This window comes from Anser cygnoides, chromosome 6 (assembly GCF_040182565.1).
Source record: "Anser cygnoides isolate HZ-2024a breed goose chromosome 6, Taihu_goose_T2T_genome, whole genome shotgun sequence".
NCBI classification, from domain to species: domain Eukaryota; kingdom Metazoa; phylum Chordata; class Aves; order Anseriformes; family Anatidae; genus Anser; species Anser cygnoides.
The window spans coordinates 5,203,429-5,228,511 of record NC_089878.1 but is presented as its reverse complement, the minus strand read 5'-3'; the positions used below and the strand labels follow the sequence as shown (position 1 = coordinate 5,228,511).

Genomic DNA, 25,083 nt, shown 5'->3' with positions numbered 1-25,083 from the left:
CGTTCTTAAGTTTCCGATGCAGAGCTTGCCTACAACCCTGGGAGGAAGGCAGGTATTTTGAAGCAGTGTTGCTTTGAGGTCTGTTTGACCTCTCCAAACTTACTTGCTCTTCCGTACGAAGAGCTGAGTGGGTGCTTGATGGCAGCTTGGGGGCAGGCTGGCTCCCATCCCTGCCACTGGACTTAACAGGAGGCTTGGTGTTGCAAGCTCTCCAGAGGGTTGAGTCCCACCAGCTTGTCCAGCTACAGGTATGTCGTCCTTGGAAGGGATTTGGCCGTCCTGCTCCTAGCTGTGTCTGGTGATGGATGCTCCTCAGCCCCCCAGCAGTCTCGCTAGTGCCTCGTGGTGGCTGCTGCTAGGAAGCATCCCCTTCTGATGTTCTCTATCTGCTGACATATCACCTCATTACTTTTTCCCCTTCCTTTTGGGAGATAATATCTAGATTATCCCTAATTTTGTAAAGTCCTTCTCATATATAACAGTTAGGAAGATTTCCTTTGATCTTCTCTTTGGGCAGGAAGGTTGAAAGAATTACGACAGATTTATTTACTGTTCCTTTGACACTTGGCTCTCTCCAGTTGGCCACAGATTTTTAAATTTCTGAGGTCTAAAGACGGCTGGGGTTGTTGTTGTTGTTGCTACTCCGTGGGGATTTGTTATAGATGCTGCATTTTATGATGCAAGTCTGCAGTAGGACGTTTTTGGTCCGATTTTATTTTATAGCTCCTTGCCACCATTCCAGCAGCGTTCCTGCACCACTGCCTTGCCCTGCCCTGTTTCATACCGGCCCTAAGTATAGAGCATTGCATTTTTCTTCACAAGAGTACAAAACAGGTTACATTTTTAAGACTGTTGGTTCTTCTGACTTGTCAAGATCATGTTCATTTTAGCCCTGTCTTCAAACTTCCTTACAGCTTTTGTCATCTGCAGAATTAGTAAGCATGTCCTTCTCCATCGTCCACGTTATCTGTGAAAGTGTTCAGGCCACCTAAGACAGATCATGGTGGAAAACAGCCTTTCAGTTTGACAGCGAGCCGCTGGTGCTGCTCTCTGAGGAGAGTCTTGAGGTTCTGCACTCTAGGTTATGGTTCATGTTAGCTAAAGATGCCCCACGTCACCCTGCCTGTCAACTGGCAAGGCCAGGGGGCCTGGGCGCTCAGCACGGGGTGTGCTGGTCGTTTTTAGCCGTTTTTATCACCACTGTCCCAAACTGCAAGATGGGGCCTTCACCCCAGCCTGCTTGGAGGTGCTGAGGGCTGTGCCTTGCTGGGCTCGGATTTGCCACCCCGAGAGCTGGGTGCTGCTTGTCCCAAACCTGCCACCCTGAGGTGTTGTGGCCGGGCTGTCGCTTTGGTTTACAAATGACCTTGTGTATCTGTGCGAGGAAGGGGAAATCCTGTGCAGTGAGCCCCACCTAGAGAGGAAAATGCCGAGGGTGGGTTTCAGCGTGTCCTTGGGCTCTGCTGCGTCGCGTCCCGCATAGACGAGCGGTGACTCATAGCTCCGCGACAAATTCCAGTCTCTAGAGTCCCTTCCTTCCTTCCTTCCTTATCTGCCTGGCTTTGCTCCACGCGGGTCAGCAGGACGGGGTGGCTCAGGGCCTGCTGCTCAGGCAGCCCGAGGGTACGGGCTGGGGAACGGGGAGGGAACAGTGCCCTAATCACAATTTGCCTGGGACAACTCTAGTGCCGTAATAAGAAGAGATTTTGTCCCATGATTTGTTGTGTCCGCTAATGGGAGGCTTGAGGAATACACAGCATTCCTTCTGGATACATATTTTCCCCTGGAAGGCGATTCCTCACCGCACACTTTTTCCTGGAGCAGACGCTGTGTTCTGCACGCAGCCCGGTGATAGCACCGAGCGAGGCACGCCAGGCGTTCTGCACCATGTCGTAATTGGTAGTCATAAAGCTCCGGCTCCCTCGTGGGGAGGAGGGGGCAGAGCTTTGAATTAAACCCCCCGTGGATGGCAGGAATACAAGGAATGCTGATTCCTCAGGGTTTCATCTCGTGAGGTGTAACGTAAGCTAAGCTGGGGAGCAATGCTGGTTGCTCCATCTCCTGAGGCGTTTGAGTCACCTCTGTGCTGTCAGAGGGCAGGTTTTCAGTCGAACTGACATGCGGCAGTGGAACCAGCAATAATAAGAGTTCTTTCTTCTGTGTTGTTTCAGTGGTGCTAAGGACCCGTGCCTCGGTTCCCTCTCCTGTGCTTTCAGGGCGAGTTAGATGGATCTGACATTCACAGCTTGTTAATCACCAGCACCCCAGGTAAAAATAACTGGATGCTTTAAGTGCCGTAAGATTTTCTACTGACGCTTAATAACACCCTGGATGTTTCTCTTAGCTCCTGTACCATTGTAGTAATTTGATCATCGCAGCATAAACCTGTTTTCGGCTGCACGGAGCAGGCAATGGGCTGGATGGCTGGAGCTCTAAAAATGGTCCTGCAAGTTTGTGTTAGGCTTGGCAGTTTTGTTCAGGCCTGTTTTATTCAGCTTATTGTGAGAGGGGAAAAACAGGGACCCTGAAAGTCCCACAAAAAGGAGAATGAACACTGCAACTGATTTTCTCCCCTCCTCTGGGTCGTGGAAACAACCGATTTGCGGAGTGCTTCCAGAGAGCTGCTGAATGCCGTTTGGTCTGTGGAAACCTTCCGCGTGCCGGCGGCGGCGATGAGTAACAGGTCCCGTGGGAAGCTCGGGCGGCCTGCCCCAGGGAGCACCACACCTGAGTGCCACATCTCAAAATCCACACGTCTGATTTCTGCCAGGTGTATTCGGGGGATGCCTGTCTCCAGCTAGAACAAAGCCACCTGAGATAACACTGCCCTGTGTCTGGCCTTCTGGGGAGACATAAAAAATACCAGTGGCTGTTAAAGGATTCTCCGTTCATAGCTGGTGTCCCAGGGTGTTGGCGGCCGGGTGATGCTCTCGTGTCACTGACGGGAGAAGCCTCTGCCAGAATTTGGCTAGCAGTTGCATGGGCCCAGCCCCAGTTGAGAGGGATTGCTAGTCAGGTGCTTCTTGGAGCTCCCACCTGGAAGTTTAAGAATTACACCACGCTACCTGGGGCCTGAGAAGCTAATTTTCCTCACTTGCAAACGTGAATCAATTGGTTTAACAAGCAATACTTTATTAAATGGAAAGAAGGTCTTGAGGGAAGAGAAGCTAAGTAACATAAAACACACTTAATTTTAAAGTGCTCTAATTGCTCCACAGTCCTGCTGGAGGCAGCTAGCTGCTTCCCCTTCCTACAACACCACCTCACAGGTTGGGGGCATCATTTTTGGGGCGTTTGTCCCTGGTCCTGCTGGAAATGAGGGATGATGGTCTCGCTGTAGGAGATGCTTCTGCGGGATTCAGGACTAATGCAGTCTTCTTCAGTGCTCAGACTGTTCGATGACCTCCAGCTCACAGGAGACCCACCAGCACGTTGTCAGAGTCAAAAATGTTGAGTACCCATAAACGTCAATTTTACTTTCATCTGGTGGGAGATCCCGCTGCCTGATCAGACCCTGGTGTTGTCTGAGTTGGGGAAGCCCATGATCTTGTGACATTCCTGGGTCTCTGTTAGGGACCGCTTCCATTTTGCATAGCTTCATTTACACGGTGTGTTTGGCCGGTATCCCTGATGGGAGCTGCCTTCTAACCTTAAAGCACTGGAAAATACCGCAGGTCTTGTCTGTGCAGCGTTGATGGCATTCCTTACGTTGGCGCGGCATGACACGCTCATTCCAGGGCAGGCAAACTCTCCCGTGGCTGTGCTTGTGTTAGTTCCAGGGAATGCTTGTGCTGGAGGGAGAGATTTACGCATCAGGCATGTCTGAATGACAGATCACTCCCATAGTAATAGTTTTAGATTTTAATGCTGCTCTGACAGTTTGCTGGAAAGCAGATGAAAACATCCTCGCAAGCACTGATACACGAAAATTCCCCTCTAAGCTGAGAGAGGAAAGCTCACCCTCCCTCCCCTCCCAGCTCACACCTTATGATGTCCCTGTTGTTATTAAAATGGGTTTAAGGACATTTAAAGTTTGAAACTGCGCTTGGCTTGGCTCCCTTGGTCCGTCTCCTCAGCTGCTGCTGCTGCCTTGCTTATCTGCGCTTTGATTTTGCTGGCATTTCTTATCTGCTGCTTGGGGTCTGTTGGACACATCTAGCTAGGAAAGTAATAATACTACATAATAGAATAATACTGGCTGGTAGGATAATACTTCTGCTCCGGTATAAGGGGACTTTATACTCTTTGGTAACTTGGAGCTTTGCAATGATCTGGTTTTACTGGACCTGTTCAAGATAATTGATATTTTTGCCTTTATGTCTGTGTCTTGAGGGCTGAGCCCACATTCCCTGGGGGCTGGAGACAAAACCCTGGAGCCAGAAGCTGTGTTGGGCCACGTGGGATCCAGATGCCTGAGTGCAGCTGGTGACTTCCCCCAAGAAACCTGTTGCTTCGGTGGCATAAGGCTCTGGGTAGGTGTTCTGCTGGAGCCGTGATGTCTGTCACCAGCTGGTCGTCATCTCCACGTGGGAAGGAAACCACCCAGAGGAGCCATGGATCTCCTTGAGGCAGCTGCTGGCAGGGCTTTATAGGGCTGCAGAAAATGTGTTTGACCCATTTGGTTCTCCCAAAGCAGGGTGTGAAGCTCTCCTGTGGGAACAGAGCTCCTTTACCCTTAGGCTAAATAAATCTTACTTCCTGGGCGATTGCACGACAGGAGCCCAAAGCTGGGTGGTGTTCTGCGACAGCTGTGGACAGCACATTTACCTGCTTGTGGAACAGGGTCTGCTGTGGGTGCTCCAGGCTCATTCACCTGGTGGGTACCAGTGGGTACCAGTTCATTTCACCTACTGGGTGCCACCAAACAGTCCATCTGAAGCCTTTGGAAGCAGCTTTCTAATGGGTGCTTGCCTGCCTTAGGAAAAGATGCTATCCCTCCTTTTTTTCTTGCTAGCTTAGGTTCTGAATTAGTTTTTTTCTGACATAGCTGCTTTTCTCTGAGAGGTGACCCACTTGAGCAACGACCCTTCTCTGCCACGTGCAGGTAGCGGTGCTGGTGTGCAGCCCACACTGCTGAGCCACGCTATGGCTATGGCACACAGCGTGCAAGCAAGCTGCCCACATCTCAACCCAATTTGAGCACTTTCTTTTTTGGAGATGATGTCCTCAAGAGAGTAGTCTTCTCCTCCACCTCTCATGAGGTTTGCGAACATATGAAATATTCTGAGGATAATAGGGTCTGCGTCTCTGTTTGGATGCCTGCTTATCGCTGTGAGACAGGTGCCTGGAAGCAGTCCTCTGGGGAAAAACCTGCTTGTTTCCACTATTTGCACTTTATTGTGGCAGTATCTGAGAGTCACAGTTAGGGTTGAGAGTTGCGTCGTGCAGGGAACCGATTACGAGCGAGCCTGAGATGAAAGAGGAGAGTTCCTCAGGGACAGGCTCAAGTTTGGTATTTCTCTCAAGTTTTATGGAAAAATATATTAGCTTCTGAACGAGCGGCAGAACTGGTGGTATTTACGGCCGGCACGAGTGATATAACTTATTTCATCATCTTACTTCAGGCTCTGAGCAGCAGAAGGCTGATCCCTGGGAAGAGGATCTGGTAGGCCAGGCTCTGAAAGCATTGCACACCTGAGTAGCAAATTTTGCCATTCTTACCCTGTACCTCTGGTTTTGGAAAATGCTAAGGTTAAAAGCAGGTGTGAAAAACGCAAGGAGTCAGATATTCACCATGTATCAGAAGATCTAGCAAGTGTTCAGACATTTTTGTGGTGCAGGGTAAGGAAGTTGGTAGGTGCCTGTGAAAACTCGGTTTTCTGTCAAGCATGATCTTTTTTTCCCTAGTTCCCCCTTTCTGTTTTATTTATTCTTTTTTATTATTAATGAGAAGAAGCTCCTTATGAGTTACTGTAGATCTAGTTCAAAATCTCTTCCTAAATCACCGAGATTTTTTTACTAGTCTAGTTCATGCTGACAAGCAGCACAATCCACAGGAAGCACCATTAATTTCAAGGAACAATTCGGCTTTGGTAAAGTTGATTAGTGAAGAGTATTAGGTAAGAGTTTCTGCAAAATTGAAGGTGTCAAGCTATTACCAAATCTTACATTGATTTTACCAATTGTCACATTTCTGACAAGCATTTTAATTGTTGACTGGAAGAGAAAATGAGCATTCGTGTTGTTCCTCCTTTTGCTGCTTCCTTGTTTTAGGGAGAGGAAGAATTCATTATCCCGTGGATGGAAAACAATTAAAATGTTCTTTCTTTCATCGCTGCATGATAATGGAGCAACAAAATGGTGTCTCAGACCTGAAGTCCTGGAGATTTTTTTGGGGGAGGAAGGAGTGCAGTGTGCTGCTGAGCTGGCGTAAGAGATGTCTCATTTGCCATGAACCAGGGGGTGATTGAAATCTCCCTGTAAGCTACTCTATGAGACGTGTTTATGCATTGCTGAAAAAAAAAAAAAGCAGGCTGTAGGAGAAAACACCACTGCAAGCAAAGCTTGAATAGTAATGCTCAACGTGTAGGCAGCGCTCTGCTCACCTGGCTGGCTGCCAGCCTGTGTATGATACAGGCATCGGTGTTTGTTTAATGTGGCCCTTATCAAATCCCAGAGCTAATATTTGAGGTAGCCCTCCATGACGGCAAACAGGAAGTGTTTGAGCGAGAATTAAGATATTGTGTAGCCTGCTCCTCCGAACAGGAGCTGGCTGCTTTACCTTGAACCCAAGGAAACGTCTTGCAGAGGTATATTCGATCTGTGCTCAGGGAAAGGTCTCTTACAGGCTGGTTTGTGTATTGCTGGTGTAGGTGTAAATAAGTGGATGGTGGAAGAAGTGACTCTGAGAGGTCACTGCTGATGGATGTCAGGACCACCCGCCCCTTTGCTCCCCTCCAAAAAAAACCCAGCCACCACAAAGCCACCAAAAAAACCCGCCAAACTTATAGTTAGGTGGCTGCAAAGGTTAACGTGGGTTAGTGGAGGCCTGGTGAAAATCAACCTGATAGTGCCAGTCGTGGTGGTAATGGTAGTGGATAGAATCGGGACAGAAAAGCAAGAAGCTTGGAAAGCAGCAGGCAGAGCAGCGAGGCAGGATGGGGAAGGAACAACAACCACATTTCCTGTGCTAAATCCAGTGAAGAATGAAGCTATTATATATATTAAACGTAGGTGGCTTTTCCTCACCAGGCAGCATTCACGTAGCACACAAAGCTGAACACGAAAATCTGAAAGCATCACGATGGTATCTAAAGAGAATGATCGTGCAAAAGAAATTTGTGGCTGTTGGGAGGAGAAAGGAGCACTTCTTGCTAAGGGCAAGACTTAACTATTGGTGTAAGAACAATAACAACTTGTAATGCTGCTGATGGTGAAGGTTTGACGTCCCCAGGCTCTTGCCAGGCTCGCCGTGTGCTTTGTCGAGTTAAGTGCTGGAAGGAAGCACGCTGGCTGGAACTTGCTGGGGTGCGTTAGGTGGAGGAGAGGAAACTCTGTTTCCTGTCAAATCATTTTTTCAGCTAATGCTTTTTTGCAGTGTTTGGCCAGCTCCATAGTTGAGTGAAAATTCTATTCAGGGAAAAATGCAGAGCTCCTTGAATAATGTATGATCTTACAGACGAAAATATCCCCATTGTGGTGGGGACATGGAAACCGTCTGAAACTTGTCCTCACCTACACAAAGCGTTATTCTGGGCGAGCTCCTTGAGCTCTGTGGATCTCAGGAATGTCAAGTAAACGTCTTACTGTTTCTTTTACCCCGAGTTTGTTGTCACCTGGGCAGCAGCGCGGTGGCAGATCTGGCAGATCGTGAGTTCTGCACGTGGTCCCGGCGGTGACACAGGTGACACAGGTCCCCGTGTCGTGGAGGGGCCTGTGTGCACCTTGCTGCTGAGTCCCCAGGTGTATGTCATGCCACCTTGCCTGGAGCATTTAGACCAGAAGAAAAGCACTGCAGAATATAGCCGATCGTTTCTGTGCTCTCACGTTGAAGCACGGTACAAAGAAAATGAGAGCAGACACTGAGCACCGCACAGTAGTGTGGTGATTAAGATTTATAGAGCCAAGTACTCTTTCAGATTGCTCCTGTAAGGGTGCATCAGAGAGGAATTTTGCCACACTTGCTGTTATAACAAGCAAATCAGATAAGTTCCAAGTAGGCAATTTTTTTCTCCACCTTCAGTATTTACTGTATGTAACACAATTTGAGATAATTTCCTTTTTCTTTTTTCTTTTTTTTTCCTTTTTTTCTTTTTTAAATAGAGTTTGCAGATCTGATTTTGTTCTGTTGCTTGGGGTAGGATTGACCCCCCTACAGGTGCGTTGCTCGTGCAGACAAAACACCCTGGCTGTCGCCGAATGGAGACGGTCTCACCCCGTCCGTGTTTGAGCTGACCAGGCGTCATATGGATGCAGTTAGCGAGGTGCCCAGCTCCAGCTACTACGAGATGTGGCGCGTTATCTTGGGGTAGCATCTGACTCTCACCGTGTCTTCCAGTTGGCCTGAAGCACGGGCAGGGTGAGCTCATGTCTGTCTCAGTGCGACCGCTGCCTCTGCCTGAGAAGTATTGCACAAAACGGTGTGTGAAAGGCTTGCAAAGGGCTTTTGCAAAATCCTTACCAAGTGAAACGTTGTCAGTAATACAAAGCTGTTGCTGTTAGAACTGCTATTTGAGTAACTTTTCTGCACGATCAAGAACCACCAACTCAAGATCTCTTATCTCTGATTTTCTCTAAAAACATTAAGACCTTATTCATCTCCGACTGCCAGCACCGATTTTGACTACTGTCACATCTCATGAATGGAGACTGCCTGAATTTGTTCAGTTTTTCAGGACGGATGCTGAATACCACGATAGTGTAGGCACTGTAAGAAACGTCAGGAGGAAAACTTTTGAGGGGCTTTGTAATTATCAGTTGATAGTTAGTTAAAGGTGTCTGAAAGTTAATGGGACTTGGGTGTCCAATATTTTTTTAGGTTTTAGTTTGCTAATCCTTGATGGTGAGGTTGGATATACAGTTGTGCAGAGAGAAACTTCTCTTATATGTATACATATGCATGTATGAGATACATATATGTTGGGGAATTTTAGCAAATGTAGCAAACTTGAGAGTTTCTGGAAAAGTACAAGCAAATGCCAGGAGCAGAGCAGGAGAAAGCTGCTGCTGACTTCGGGGCAGCATGGAGAGGAGGGGAACCAGCGGGTCTGTGCCCACCTCCCCGCAGAGCCTGGCCCACGCCGTGAGAAGGGACCAAAAAAAGGCACGACTGGAAAAAGGAGCCGAGGTGAGCCGGGCAGAACGGGTTGGTTGTTTCTCAGCAGATGTGTAGGAATGGAGCAACTCCCGGGGGAGGCCAAACATGAGGGAGAAGTGGCCCAGTGTGGTTGCTCATCTCTTAATATAGCAGACTTCTTGGCAAAGCAAAGGGGTGAGGCCCGGGGAGGGAGCAGAGCTGGGTTTGCTTTCCCAACCGGCTTGCCATTGCAAAGAAATCCCACTGCAATGGGAAATGTGCACTCAGTGGGGTTTAGGTGGCTGCCTGGCCAAGAGGACACCACGTTCTTCTGTGACCAGTGTCTGGCCCCGCCACCCCTCCCTGCAAGTCTTTGTGGAAGCAAACAGGCATGGCGAATATGTGGTGGTGCTGCATGAGCAGGATTTGGCCCAGAATTATTTCCTGCTGCAGTGCTGGCTACTTGGGAAGGAGGGTGAGAATAGATACTGCGCTTTTCCTCACTGTTGATGTTGCACTGCAGCTATCTCCCAGTCTTTTTACATTTCTTACTCCTTTTCCATCCTTTTGAACCCTAGGCCTTACTAACTCTCATTCTCCTTTGGTTTCCTGGTTTTGTTGCTGCCTCTTAATTCTGCCCCATCCTTTGCTTTGAGGTCTTTGTCTGGTTTCGGTGCGCTCTGGCAGTCTCTTCTTGGTGGCCTCTCAGCTCCTTCCTCCCAGCTCCCCACCCTTCCTACGGATGGCTTCCCTCTCACGCTCCATCTCGCGTGCACGTCCTGCTCTTCCGTTTCTCACCTACCTTTTCCTATTTGTTTCTCCTCCCATGTACTTCTCCCTGTCTCAGTTCCTCCCTCTGCTCCCAGCCAAGTGTCAGGTATCATATAATTAAGAAGTAATAGGAACTGCTTAAAAAAATGATGGATTTATAGGATTCTGTTCATCTTTTTTAGTGAAGGAATTTGCAACAATTCCAAAAATCCATAAAAAGTTTTCCAGGTTCTCACGTTATTTGGAAGTGGATGCCATATGTATCGCGTATATGTCACACGTAGTGTTTCAGAGCTGCTGCATAACGTGGTCTTGTTTGAGTTGAGCCCTTCATGCTGTCAAACCTGAAGCAGAAGTGCATGCTTTGGAGCATGGTGGCCTCAGCTGTTGTTTGAAGAGGTGTGCAGCAGCTTGTGGACGTCGTCGTTCTCCCAAAGAGCTCACACCTGGACGTGCAAGCAGAAAATCCCCTCTTTCCGGATTTACGTAGGGCCTGTTTACACAGGTCTTACATAGCCTGCCGCCTCTTGACGTTCTCAGTCATAATGTGCTCGGTGACTTTCATTCTCCACCAGTCATCGACAGAAAAATGGTAAACACGGTAGGAAAATGAGAGTTATTTGTAAGAGGTAGCAAATTGCATACAGCTTTCCCTGTGATAGCGTGGAAACAGCAATTGACTCTGCAAATATAGACAACTTGTGTGCTTTTGTAATTTGTTTACTGCTAGCCAGACGTTCTCGCCGTCCCCTTTCCCATGTCTCTCTCGGTGCTGTGTCGAGCTGTAACGATTCGAGGACCAGGCAGCTGGGTAATGCAGCTCATGTTGTCACCCCCATGGGGCTCATTTGCCTACAGGCATGTCAGAAGGAACAAGTAATATAAGGGTATCTATAACCGTAGCTGGCAGTGCACTGAAAAGATGCTGAAGCTCACTTTAAATCAATAGCGTAGGACAGCGGGAGCTAAGGAGCTGAGAAGTAAGACAAATCTGCTTGCACGGAGCATTGCGTTCAGGCAGTTAGGCTGTGCCTAGTACTTGATCTAAATGAGGTATGTGTACATGGTCTGTAGTGTCGGCATCCCCTGAGTGCTCTTTGTTCCTAAAACAAAGTTTCTTGCACGTTTTCAGCATCCAGCACCGTTGGCGTCACCCGCACCTCTACAAAACGTACGAGTTGCCCAGAAAGGCTGCAGAGTTGGTCCTTGGTGTTCAAAACCCATCTGGCCACAGTCCTGAGAGACCTGCTCCGAGCTGCGGTGTTGGACCCCGCTGTCGCCAGAGGTCCCTGCTTGCCGCCGCCATTTGGTCATCCTGGCTCTCCTGCTGCATCTCACCGTGCTCTGGGTTCGGCCTGCACAGGGACTGCTCCTGGATGAGGTAAGGCTTGCAATTTACAGAGAGCATAAGTAGGTGTGGGCAACGTGCGGGTCTGTACGTCGCTGACACTCCTGTCTGATGTTGTCTTTCATACACAAGTGTAACACAGTTTAGGGTTTGATAACTTCAGGCTAAGAGGTGGAGTCAATGGCAGAGGGCATTACAGTGACCTTCTGTTCCCCGAGTTCAGAAATAAGGCGATCGTTTCTTTTTCCAAACCTGCAGGGAGGCGTTTTTGAGTCTGTGGAGTGATTGATACCACGTTAGCTGGTGTTTAGCTGTGTGCCGGCACAAGCCTGTGCGTGCTGCTGCACACTGGTGAGGCAAGACAGAGCCCAGTGTCCTCGGTGCTGCAGGCCTGGGGTCAGGTTAGCTGTTTGGCGTTGCAAAGCAGTGAGACAAGCCTGTTGTCTCCCTGTTTCAGATCATGACTCTTCACTGCATGTGGGTGTCCTTGGTTGTTTTGCTCATCTTCTTTCCTAATTCTGCTCCTGCAACAGACACCTTGGGTTTTGTGGGAGCTTTGCGCCAGCATGCAGCAGATTGCATTGCAGGGGAAATGTGGGAGACAGCTGTGGAAATCTCTGGTGATGATCTGGTGTGATCATCTCTTGAGCTATCCCAGGGAGCTGTGTGGTTAAGTTGCTCCCCAGCCAGGTTTTCACTTAAGGAAGGAAAGAGAATGGGATTATTTCTGAATTAGCTGTAACTCTCTTTGGGCTGTGTATTGCAGCAGTGCTCGGTGAGAGGAGAAACACGGGAGAGCCGAATGCCCTCAGTGGGCAGAGCGGCGATGCTTGTGCCACCGTGCAGCTGCCTGTCACAGCAGGGCATCCCGCTGGGCTCAGTTCCAGCTGCCAGACCCCAATTTACTAACTGTGGTGGGGAGGACACGAATTCCCTTTCAGAAGGTCAGTATCATCTACGGTTAGTGAAAACAAGGAAACTTCTTCCCCTTCTTACAAGGGAAACATTGCCGTGGAGGCTTTAGGAGCCACCCGGCTGTAATGAGTAACGAATGTACTGGGGTTTGTGCAGTGTTTAGATCAGCCTGGAACAGGGAAAATAATGGGAGTCTCCTCTTTCTGCCTGTGTGTTCAAACGAAGGAAAATCAAAGCTGTTCTACTAGAGCTATATATCAGCTAATATATTTTAGGAACTGTGGAATGATCATAATTACAAAAAAGTCCTCCGGAGAGAAATTATGACTCATAGTTTATGTTCTCTTTAGTGTTGCTATGGAAAAAGAGGTTAGTGCCAGTGGTCACGCAACGATATTAATCTGTGATCCGAGAGAAAAATAAATAACCATCTCTAGCTTAACCCAAAGCAGAGTTATTCTATTCCAGCAGCGCGCTGCGTGGAAGGGGATAACCGCGTAAGGGAAGTTGGAGATGACATCGGTTATCAGCACGAGGTTAGGGAGAGCCCCTTGCTTCAATTACTGCATGCGTCAGGTTCAGGCATGCGGCTTGGAAGGAAAAGAGGAAGGGAAGAAAGGCGTATTGATCAGAAGGAGGGCAGAACGGATCAGCCACCACTGACAGCTGCAAAGGTGCTGATTAAAATGTCTTTGTGCACCCAGCTTGGCCTTGGTGCTGGCTTTAAGGTGGTTTGTGAAACCAAACCCTCGCAACAGGCGGTTTCAAGCGGTGGAAAGTGGCTGTTGGCCTTTTTTTCCCATTTATTTGGGAAAGCGAGGGCGGTGAACCAGCCGGTGGAGGATGCTTGCGTGCTGAGTCAGCACCTCCCGGCTGCGCTGGCAGCTGCACCCGCACCCTGCCTGTTGTTTTGTTGCCTAGGCAAAGCCCTCACTGGGGCCAGACTTTGGCTTTGCCCTGCTGCTGGTGCTCTTTGCATGTGAGAAAGCTGCCTGACATCTTCCTCATGGCACCCAGGGCTGGCGTGCCTGTCTCAGGGGCTCACCGTGTGAGTTTTGTACCTGCACGCTCGGTTTTGTTGTTACAAACCTGAGCTATGCACGCTCCTTGGTGTACAGTCACCGGCAGCAAGGGGTCAGACCCTCGCTTGGTGTTTTGCTCGTGAGGCATCAGTCAGCACCTCTCTGGCACTGCAGCCTGTAACAACAAATGGCTTTCGTTGCGTTGAAGGGTACACGGGTATATTTCACCCTCTGGTCCTTTTCTTCTTCGTCCCTTTCCTTTGTTTCTTTAATCATCAAACATGTTTCAGTCAGGCGAGGGTTTTCACTGTAATTTGGCAGTGAAGTGCTGCAGAAAGCCACTCTCTGTGCCTTTGCCCTGAGCAGCCTGCCCATGGGGGAGCAGTATGGGGGGCAGCAGGATGCTGTCATTCCCCCCTGAAGCGGACAGAAATGTCAGCTGCATGGTTGCCATTTCAAGTGTCCGCAGTTACCGTGGCAAGGAGGGTAAGCCAGCAGTTTTTTAAGAAGCAATTGCGTGAACAAACCTGTCACCGCCAATGTGGCGTACCCCTGCATGTACTTGACACCTGCCAGCATGACAAGGTCCAGGCACATATTTGAGATGCTCTGAAAGGCTACGACTGCTGCCACAGTCATTCTTCGTCCTGAAACAGCAAGTTTTGTGGACTAATCTTTTTGGTTAGGACTTGAGAAGGGAAGGAGAGGGGAAGGAACAGACCGGAGGACATCTAAGGAGCCTGAGCTGCTCACTCTGGTGTATATGAGAGCACAAAAGCAGACGTTTGTGAATTGAGTCATTGTCTTTCCCTCTTGCAAAGCAAGTTTTCCTCTTGTTAGGGCTAAAGACCTGCTTGTACTTGTAAAGTTGTGATGGAGAAAAAGTTTTTAGTTCTGCAAATGATCACTGTGTGTGTAGTGTATCCTGAAGTGGGTACATGGATTAACTCATGAAGGTGCTTAATACCTGTGTTTTCTATGCTTTTTGCTGAATAGCATTGTAATGCTCTTAAATCATCGCACCTGTGATTCATGTCAGCATCTGTAAACCTGGACAAAGCGTGTCCAGGGGCAGTGTCTGAATTGCAGCTTAGCAGGACAAACAGACCAGGTGTGTCTGGGAGCGCAGTGGGCAGAACACGCCGTTCAGTACAAATATGCTTTCGGGACTATTTCAAGCATTAGAAGTATGCTGCAGTCCAAAAAGAGTGCAGGAGGAGCTGGCAGGTTTGGGGAGCTGCCTGGCCATGTTCAGATGTGTTGGAGATGTGGCAAGGGTCTGGGAAGCAAAGCCTGAGTGCTGGTGTTCGCATCGCTAAATAGCAGCGGAGGGGGAGAAGGAAAATGGAATAGGTACAGTGGGACACCTGTCATAAATGCTTGGCCTTTGAATTTAATCTCTGCTGTCTCCTTGCACTGCTTCTCCCAAAGACTGACATGGCCGTGTTTCATGTTATGCTTTTATTTGTCATATTTGTCATTAGTTACAAGTAAAAACGCTGGAAATCCATTGTAGTTAATACAAAATAAAAATATAGCTGCACGAGTTATGCCATGATTTTCCTTGCGAATAGTATCTCCTATACGATGCCATATACTTGAGAGCTTAACTCTTAACAGTACTCGCCTACAATAAGCTCTTATCAACTAATTTCCAGTGTGATTTACTGGTCACAGATACCGCCCCTGCAGAGCAATATCTGTTAATCATTTCACAATGGTATTCCTGTTGTAGCTTTTACTTCCACTATAATTTGTGATTTTAAATACAAGTTGAAGGAAGCAAACTTTTAGTGCAATGTTAAGTATCAGTAGAGTTATATGTATATATTAAAAAAAAAAAAAGACCCACTGCATAAACAAACAAGGATGTAAGGTGACAGTTGTGGGTGTTGTGCTTCCCTTTCCTCCCCGCACCCTTACCTTTGTATAGTGACAAGAATGGGCATTCATAGTGAACAACCTCCTCTGTAACCTCTCGTTTTCCCCAAATTTTGAAAAATTAAACATGCAATTTTGAGGGTGTGGAGGCAATTTTGAGAAAAGCTATTAGCAGAGAATCAAATCTGCTTTGCAGACTCTTCCTTGCAAGAACTCATCCCTGCCATCGCATTCAGTCCCTAATGCAGTTTTCCCTTTACACATGCCTAAAAGAGCATTTTCTCCTTTTTGAAGTAATTGTCCTTACATCCCTGTAACTATCTAACTCTTCTGTGTAGATATAGCTCTATATATGAAATACTTTGTAAAAAGATAAATTATGCTATTTCCAAAATACTCTGAGATACAAAGTTGTGCAGGTGCAAAGTTCAATAGTATATTGCTATAAGGATTAAGAATCAATTAATTAGTGTTATCTGAGTATATATTCTTAAAGCTGGGAGTACAGATTTAATATTGTCAGGTTTTGATTTTGCCCCTTTTTTTTTTTAACATTTCATAGCATTTCATACTTCAGACTCTTTCTGTTTCTACCAAATTCCTTTTTTTTTTTTTTTAGATTTATGATCCATTACAGGTACAGTACCTGATTACACATTCATGCTTGTCACTAATGTATTTCCATAACTCCAGTAGATTGAAAAACATCTTCTCATTTCCATACAAACGCAGTCATTTCTTCTAAGCGAGAGACTACTGGCAAAAAAATCTTGTGCCCATTGAAATTGATGGATCCAACTTTTCAGTTTTGCTATGCCCTCTGCTCTTCTGGCCTTACGGCGTGGCAGAGCAAAGCCCCCCACCAGCTACAGGGGCACGCAGCTACCGAGGCTGTTAGTATTCACAGAGCATAGCAAGGAAACTGAAATCAAGTGTTCTCGTCGGTATTTCTACATTTACATACAAAACTACTCACAGTGCTAGGAAAATCTGTGAGGGAAGAAAACAGAAATGTTTGGGTTTTGACTACTCTCCCTGCATTTCTCTGACTCAGCTATAACAAAGCCAGCTAACCGGCTTGCTTCTGCTAGACATACTCTTTTCCTGCTAGTCTCTTACGCCAGCTGACAGCATCTCTACATTAATAAACACCAGTGAAATGGCCTAAAAATTGGAGCACGTTGCAGCCTGTCGTTGACCTCACTCACTCTGCGTTCCAATGTGATGCAATAAATTATCATTGCAGAGAGCAGGCTGGAGGAAACTGGATTGCCGCTACCACCTGTGTAGCAGAAACCAGTCACTCGCCTAGGCAAAACCATGCGTATCCAGAAGGCGTAGGAAGGCTTGGATATTTTACGCCGTTTGGTTTATCTGCAGAACCGCTGCTTGGGTCGTTTCTTCGTCGGACTCTTCCATTTCCCCGCTGACCGGTTTGTTCCTTTCGTCATACAGTTTCTGGCTGGGAACTTCTAGAGGCACCCCATACTCTTCATCATCTTCAATGATGGACAGCTCGATGTTGTTGTTCATCACGGCGCTCCCTTCCATCCTGGCTTCCTTCTCTAGAGAATCGACGACTGCTTTGCTCTCCTCGGTCAGAGATGTGGTGGGTGTCATATCTGAGTGCATGTCGGCAAATGACATCTCCTCCTCGTTCTCGGCTTGGTCGTTGCTCGCAGTTTCTGCAGGTCTGTCCTCGGCTTCGGCAGGGCTTTCTCCTTCTCGGCCTTTCTTCACGTTGAATGTGAGGGGCGACACTTTGAAAGCTGAACTCTTGGAAGAGGAGGATTTCTGATGATGTACTGTAAGCGATTTCTTGATCTTCTCTCTCCGTTCAGGCGAGACGATCTTTGTGCCGATCTTGTTCATCTTCTTCTCGATATTCTGTCGGGAAAATGCTTTTTTGAGGCTGTCAACCTTCTTCAGGCTGGATTTCTTAAGTTTCTCAGCTCTCGATTCTTCTGTTTTCTCCTCTGCACTGTCACCCACATCATCTTCGTGAGGCATGTCGTCATCTGAAGACAACTCCACTGTATGCAAGGTTTCTTCCAGTGTCTTGTTCTCATCCACAGGCTCTTCTTTTCCTTCTGTGATGCTGGGAACAGGCTCTTTTGCAAAAACACTGGCAGGGATTTCATTTTCCTCCTGGAAGAGTTGACAATATTTGAGTTTCATAGTTCACAGGACACAAATTTAATAAACAAAGCACAACCCTGAACAATTACTTCATTTTTTTCATGAGATGAAGGCTGCTGAACATTTCTCGTTGTTTCAGTATATTTAACCAGTAACAAGCCACTCAAAGCCCACTGAACCATTATCTGATACAGTTTAAGACTAATGAGCTGTCAACTGTATGATTTCTCTTTTGGAGTGAGTTGGGATGTATACAGAATGGCAATCCTGCTCTTTGTCATTTAAATTAGGTACTGTTATTGAACAGTTTAGCTATGAAGTTGTGCGCCTACCCCTGGGGAGAAGGGATGGTATCATGGTTGATGAGGCCCTGTTTACAGACCTTGTGTTGACCTAAAGAAGTCGTGTAACCCAGTAGGGCCTTCGGTTTCTCTAGGCAAAGGCTGGGAATGTCTCTGCAGAGATGCTGGGTGCATCTGACAAGCAAATGCAGTTAGCATCTTCCCCTTATTTTGGAAAAAATGCGTGTTGCTGTTAAAACTGGATTGTTGGTACTGAGAAGACTCGAAAAAACAGTGAAGCTTCTGGCTGGCACCGGGCTTAGCAGGATGTAGGGCATGAGCTGCTATTCCCTCTTCTCCTTTATATCATTGTAGTGGTCTGAATGTTACTTTCAAGAGTCGAGGCAGTCAGCTTTTGCCCACTGGATGCATGAGAATAAGGTTCTGGGAGACGCTCCCCACTCCCTGCCTAAGTCTACTTGCTTTGGGTGGCAGGTACCATCACTGCCATGGCCTGAGGTCTTTGGGGAAAAAACTATCAGGAGCGGGGCTGGCCAAAAGGACCACAGCTAGTGTCAGTGTGCCATAAATGTGCTTGGAAATCCTCCGTGCTGCATAGATGACTATACTGAGGCACTGGGGGAATGCCTCTTGTCGTCCTGGGGAGAGGACGGGGAGTCTGGGGAAAATCTGTCGATTTCTTCTCCCACGGGTTTTGCTGTAGCCAAGCGGCCCAGGATGGTTAGAGCATGTGCTGTTCTACAGCTATTTACAGCACAGAAAAAAAATGGTAAATTTGGTTGGTGTATTGGGAAATATTAAAAAATGTGGACAGGGCAACTCTGTGGAGAAAAAAAAGCATACGACATACAAAAATAAACAAATGTATCACATAGAAAACACTGGTAGTCACTTCTAGTTAAAAAGAAAATGATTGATTTTTAGAAACAAAGCCAAGAGAGGGCCTGGAAGGAAGGAAGGTATCTAAAAACCAAGCAGACTGAAGAAGGGCAAAAGGTGCAGCTTGTACGGAGCCCCGGCAGCTCAGGCGCAGCACAAGGAGACACCTGCCCGTGCCAGGAGAGCAAGGCTCCCAGCACACGTACCTGTCCTCGCTGGACTGCTGCTCCTCACACCTGCATCCTCTGGGCTTGCTTTATCCATTGCATAAGAAAGCAGTAAGTGCTGAGAGAATTGGCTGCAATAGTCTCATCTTTGTCCCCAGAGATGTGGGCCTGGGATTACAGTTAAAGGGGGTAAAAAGGCCACGCACACTTCCAAGTTCATGCTCGTTGTTTCAGGGCTGAGCATACAGTTATGATTGCTGAGAGTAGTGCCTCGAGTTAAATTTGCTGGCCAGGCTGCATAAGGGCGTCCTGATGAACAAGCAGAAGATGCCACACTACTTTGTGCATGGCTGTTTTAAAAACAAAATAGCAAAGTCTACCTTAGGGCATTCCTGGAACTCAGCAGTACGCCGGTGAATAATTTTACACCAGTGGGACCAAAGTGTGTTGGTGAACATCCCTTGAGGATATAAAAATGAAGATTATCACAAAATTGATGGTTGGGTGCAGTTTGGGTGCTCTCAAGGCTTCCACGTGCTTTCCGGGATGAGAAGCCTCTCTCGGGTGCACTTGCACAGACAACGCTTTCTCTGCAGCAGGACACCCAATGAAGCCAGCACCCTTCTCCATGCACCCATCCAGTTGTTGCAGCTATCTGCAGCAGTGACCAAGATATCAAAAACAAAACCAAACAAACCTGCACTAGCTGTGAGTGAATGGAGCCCTGGTACAAATATTTGTATTTCTCTCCACTGTAGATAATGAAACGTGGATTGTGTGAGTGGGCGCAGTGCTAAATTACTCCCTAGAGCATGAGAACTTGGTATAAAAGGTAATTTACTCGTCTTGTGCGTTCTTTGCAAACCTAGGTAATTGCGTAGGGTTTTAAACACCTCAGTGTTCAGGTGTGAGCGCCTGAATGGAATAGAAAACTCTGATTTTAATGAGGAAAGGGGGCTGTAGCTTTTGAAGTATCAAATCTAGGAAAGTGGCATCATACGAAGCTGACCACTGTGGTCTGATCCACAGGTGGGTCGGCACGGCTCTTTTCAAGGACAGATTCGTGCTGTGCCTGACGTGGTCATGTTAAAGTTTTCATTAAACTACTGCATGATGTCCCTGGAAAACACTGGGTTAGATTTTATTTCAACTTCTATCATGTTTGTGAGCAAGTAGAAGGGAGACTGTCGAACTCCATATTTACTAAAAGAAAAAGTAAATCAACCAAACTTCTCTCTCCATACATTAATGAGCTAGTGACTCAATTAAAAGCAGGCACTAGGTGGTCTTTGGCTATCAGATAGTGCTGACATTCGAGAAATCCCATCTCGGTCTAAGCTTCCTGCATGGCCTTGAAAAACAGCAGCCTGTGGGCATCTATTACTCTGCTTGTAAAATGGGAATGACATGCTTTCCTATCTGATGGTTGTAAGAGACCTTAGGATCACAGGAACCATTAAAATGCAAATGGAAATAAATTAGGTAAAAGGCTTTGGAAATACAGAGGAGGTATAGCAGCGGTGCTCTGTGGTGGAACAGCCTTTTCTATTTCAAGTAGAGTTGCTGGTATCACGTCGTAAGTGGGCTATTGGTAACTTTTCAGCCTAACACAATTACGTGGCACCTGTGTTCTGTTTTGATACGTTTTTCAAGTAGCCTGGTATTCCATTTAGGAAGACGAGAACAATACACTTAAAAATGCCAGCTGTTACAAACTGCATAGCTATTTTCCATGTAAAAAACAAAACAAAAAAAAAAAAACTTTGATCTTTTCCTCTTGATCTAATCAAAAATTCAGAGAAAGGAGCGATACATCTTATTATTTTTACATTTGAGCTCAGAAATGGTACCTGCATTTTCTGACACAAGTTTGTATCTAGCCTAGCGCCTCTGAGTTTTATTTGTTCTATGTAGGGTCTGAACAGAAGTGTGCAAGTTCTCCGTGCACAAGAGCTGTTGTTAACACCAGCAGTACTTGCAAGGCTAAAAGCAGTGCCCTGGTTTTCTCTGATAAGCCATCCTTAACTTCCTGCAGGTCACCATCTCACCCACATCTGTTACTGCAAAAAAGGTGACATCCGTAACGGGGTAGTGCGAAACTCCACAGCCTACGTGAACGGGGGGGGGGGGGGATTTGCCTAGAACTGCTGAGTCTCTGGTGATGCTGAAGGGAAAATCTTTTGCTTTGTTTCGGATTTCTGTTAGATTTGCCATACTGCAAGGAGTAAGAGGCCTCAAGAAGAGGAGACTTTTCTGCGCCTACGGCAGTTCATGCTGCTCTGGTTGTAGATGGTGTTATAATGCCTAAACGATTACAAGCCTCACACTTGTTTTGCTACACAAAATAAGTATTTGTCAGAAAATGACTAATGCTTCTAAAACCAGCAGTGCCTCCACCTACTTTCCCTGAGGCACGTACAAGCTCCTCAGACCAGGGTGTCCCAAAGCTGCTGGGACTGCGGGTGAGGAGGAGGATGTTGCTGGCCACCATTTGCACCTCCTGTTCAGACTGGGGTGGTTTGGTCCTGGCCACAGCAACCCTCTGCCCCCACAGCACAGCTGGATTGAGTCCCGAGAGCCACATGAGATATTTTTTGTTGTTAATCAGTGTAAGAGTTATCAATATAAGAGTATTCATTTGGGGATGAAGCATTTACCAAGAGCAGCATCTGAAAGGGGCTTGAATATTAGGGTGCCTGACCCCTAAGCTGTAATTTTGTCATATTTTATCTGGCCTATTCGCTACTAAACATGACATCTTATTGAAAAATTAAACACCAGCCTTTTTTATCTTGTATTTTGCTTCTGCAGCTAAAAATAAAACAACCTACCAAACCGCCACCAAAAACCTGGTCATGTGGCAAGCACAAAACAGAGGGGAACAATGCCAGAGCTTAACGAGGATTTTTGAAACAGTCACTTCAGTGTTTTGCTAAATTGCTGTGTCATTTGTAATAACTTTTGCCTCCTCAAACGCTCGGATGCAGCGCCACTGGAATATGTCACCAATTAAAAGACATGCAAACTAGGAACAATGCGGACAGTCTAGGGAGAGAAAACTAGGAGCATTTGAATGGCAAATATGTAAGTAGCTGAACTTTCCTCAACACAGCTCGCTCTCAGCATGTAGGCTGGGGGAAAGCTGCTGCTGGTGACTTGCGGCATGGTTTCAGAAAACAGTGATGTACGGGATGTGCTCAGTGCTCCTCCGAGGTGTCGGGGAGCTGGAGGCACACGGGGAGCGAAGCACAGCCCTGTTCTCATACTGCCTTCCTAAGCTGGGAAAGCAGGGCCTAATGAGACCTGCGTGAGCTTTGTTTTTAGTTTTAGTCAAAAAGAAGTCTCCCCAAAATGAAGACACACGCATCCAGACTTCCCTTTGTTTTTAAAGAAATCTGGCGTCAATATGGCTTCATTGACTTCTCCTTCCTGCTATTGTTTTTCTTTGGAAAATTATGGTCCCCCAGCCGGCCTTTTGCTCTGTTTTCCTCCCTGCAGTTCTCCTGTGCTGGCCAGCAGCTCGTCCCACCTCCAGCTTCGGCAGGCCCCTGGGTGGTTGCGTGGCAGTGGGTGCATCGCTCGGGCTTCTGGCATTGCCCCCCCTGGGTGCGGCCACTTCCCAGTGGAAAATCCCAGCTCCTCCCAGGAGAAAGCCCCGGGGCTGCTCTGCAGCACCCCAGTCAGTGCCTTCACTGAGCTGCCATCCTCCTTTTGGTGGTAGCCACCCTCCAGGAACGTGGTCAGCACCATCCTCGTGATGTAGGACCCGGTATTAAGGGAAGGCTCTGACTCAAGTAACCAAGGCTTTGACTTTGCAGTGCTGTTCAGCAGCAGGAAACAAGCTGTGGGGAAGCTCCTTGTCCTCTGACCCCTTCCTGGTCAGGGTTTACCTTCACCCACTGCTGCAATCACACCCAGGGGCAGCAGCAGCGGGGGTCCCACCTGCCCAGCACACACACAGCTGTGCGTTTGCCTGCCCTCTCCCTGCCACTCCTTCCTAAAACACTAACATGTCAAGTGCTTGGAGAAGCCCAGGGGTACACGCCTTTCAGTTTAGCTCCTTCATGGACTAATTTCCACATTCCTTCTGGGGTGGAAACTGCCCTGCTCTGGACAGGCCATGGCTCCTCCTCTTCTGGCTGTGCCACCGCAAGCTGTCATTTTGGGAGAACAATAAGCAGGGAGGTGCGGGCTTCCTCCCTGGAAGGACATGCCTTGGGCACTGGCCAGGCTGCCAAGCTTTAAATTTTTTTTTTCTCTCCCCCCAACAGAAAAAAAAAAAACAGCCTAAGGAGCAGAGTGAGCAGCTGACAGCTGTAACACGTTTTCTTTCCTTCCCCCAGCATGTTGTGTAGGTCTATTTTTTTTCTATTTTTTTTTCAGATGTAAAAGTCATGTCCTGTGTTTAGTTAAAGCTCGCGCCGTGCTCCATCCAGCCCATTGCTTAAAAAGGGGAAAATATGCAAACTGCTGCTATCACTGGATGGGCTCCCAGGAGTTTTAGCTGAGATTTTAGCTCCTCTCTGAATGGGGTGGGAGCAGGGCTGAGGGCTGCGGTGCTGCCCTGCTCCTGGGGGCAGAGGGATGGGTGCTGTTTGGGGGCTGCCAGCAGCGAGCAAAAGGAGCCCCTTCCTTCCCCGGGCTTGCCGAGCGTTAGCAAATTGGGAACTTTCTGAAAGTTTCCTATGAGTTAACAAAAGGGGCTCTTTGCCCAAGTTTGCTAAAAGTTAGGAAAACAGGGATCTTTGTGCCAAGTTAGCGAGGAGTCAGCGAAATGGAATCCTTCTCAGAGCTTGCTACGAGCTAGCAAAATGGGCTCTTTCTCTGCATTAGCTAACAGCAGGAAAAGGCTCTTTCTCAAGGTTTGCTGAGAGCAAAACGGGATCTTTCTCAATACTTACTAAGAGTTAGGGAAAGGGGCCCTTTCCCCTAGGTTTGCGAAGAGTTTGCAAAATGGGCTCTTTCCCCAAGCTGGCTCAGGGCTAGTGGAAAAACGAGATGGAGAAAAAAAGTTTGGAGGAAAAAGAAAAAGAGGGCCTTTTCTGCAAGTTTGCAAACAGTTAGCGTACAGGGCCTCTTTCCCCACGTTAGCAAAAGAGGCTGATTCCCCTGCGCTGGCTAGGGCGTAGCCAAATGGGTGCTCTCTCCCAGTTGGCGAAGAGGTGGCAAAACGGGGCGCTTGTCCTCAAGTTTGCTCATGGGTAACAAAGCGAGGCTCCTTCCTCGTTGGAAGGTCGGTGGAGGAGGGCTCCTTCCCCGGTTTTGGTAAGAGGTGGTGGAGATGGGGACCTTGCCTCTGGCTGGGTAGGGCCAGCGGGACAGGAGCTTGTCCCCAGGCTGGATAGGCCGGCAGGACGGGTCCCCGTGCCCCCGTGCCCCCCGTGCCGGGCCGTGCCCCCCGTGCCGGGCCGTGCCCCCCGTGCCGCCCAGCGCAGTCCCCCGGCCCCCTCACCTGGAAGATGAGCACCTTGAAGCGGTCGCGGCGCAGCAGCTGGGCGTGGTGCTGCTCCAGGCGCCGCACCTGGGCGCACTGCCTCTCCAGGCGCTCCCGCACGGCGCGGGTGTGGGCGCACACCTTCCGCGACTTCTCCAGCAGCTTCTCCACCGCCTCCCCCGTGGCCCCGTGGCTACGGCACAGCTTGCCCAGGTCGCCCTGGATGCCCCGCACCGCTCCCTCCAGCCCCCGCTGCCTCTGCTCCATCTGCCGCTGCTGGCCCTCCACCGCCTCCAGCATGGACACCAGCTTCTCCAGGAGGGCCAGCACGGTCAGGGCGTTCACTTGCCCCCCGCCGGCCTCCGCCGGAGGCGGCGGCACCGCGCTGCCCCCCGCCGCCTCCCCCATGGCCGCCCCGGGACGCGCCGCCGCCCGCCGCCGCCGCTCTTAAGCGCTGCGCATCCCCACCCCGGGGGAGGATTTCGGGACGGGCCCGGCCCCGGGGCTGGCCCGCCCCGGGCCGCCCGGCACCGTGGCCGGGCCCCCTTCGCCCCCCCCGGGTGAAGTAGCGTGGCGCTGCCTCCCTGGGAGCATCGGTAGGTGGCAGGAGACACCGCGCAATGAGGCGGGGTGGCGGCCCCGGTGGCGGCCCCGGTGGCCTCGTCGTCGCGGGGAGAGGCAGGGAGAGGGGCCGTGGAGAGCGGACGAGGCCTCGGGGCTTGAAATAGTAATAGCGGTAGCGATAATAGCGGTAATCATAATAGTAATAGCGATAAGAGCATCATCGTCAATGGTGGTATCGTCATCAACGATCGTATCGTCGCCAACAGCAATATCGTCATCGACAGTATCATCATCAACAATCATAGCAGCAGCAGCAATATCGCCATCAACGTTAATATCATCATCATCAACAACGGTAATAATAATAGCAGTCTGGTGCTGGACAGCTCGCTTGGTGGAAGGAGCACCAGGAGCTGCTTGGCAGGC

General features: G+C 48.5%; 1 protein-coding gene and 1 long non-coding RNA gene across 4 annotated transcripts in view; one reads left to right on the top strand and one right to left on the bottom strand.

Annotated features, from left to right (window-relative positions):
• The window catches only part of LOC136791048 (uncharacterized), a 54,913-nt gene that overhangs the window by 4,824 nt on the left and 25,006 nt on the right, over window positions 1-25,083 (top strand). For 2 of the 3 annotated variants that reach the window (XR_010832172.1, XR_010832171.1), the window contains 2 exons: window positions 2,172-2,268; window positions 11,139-11,387. This is a non-coding gene — a long non-coding RNA (uncharacterized lncRNA). Of the gene's footprint in view, window positions 1-1,247; window positions 1,624-2,171; window positions 2,269-11,138; window positions 11,388-25,083 lie in introns of those variants that run through there. The other variant, XR_010832173.1, reaches the window with a different exon arrangement.
• On the bottom strand, window positions 14,738-24,526 carry CAVIN2 (caveolae associated protein 2). The gene is made up of 2 exons (XM_048058197.2): window positions 24,112-24,526; window positions 14,738-17,320 (listed from the first exon to the last, which is right to left on the bottom strand). Exons 1-2 carry the CDS (start codon window positions 24,499-24,501, stop codon window positions 16,529-16,531), a joined length of 1,182 nt encoding a protein of 393 aa, XP_047914154.2. The 5' UTR covers window positions 24,502-24,526; the 3' UTR covers window positions 14,738-16,528.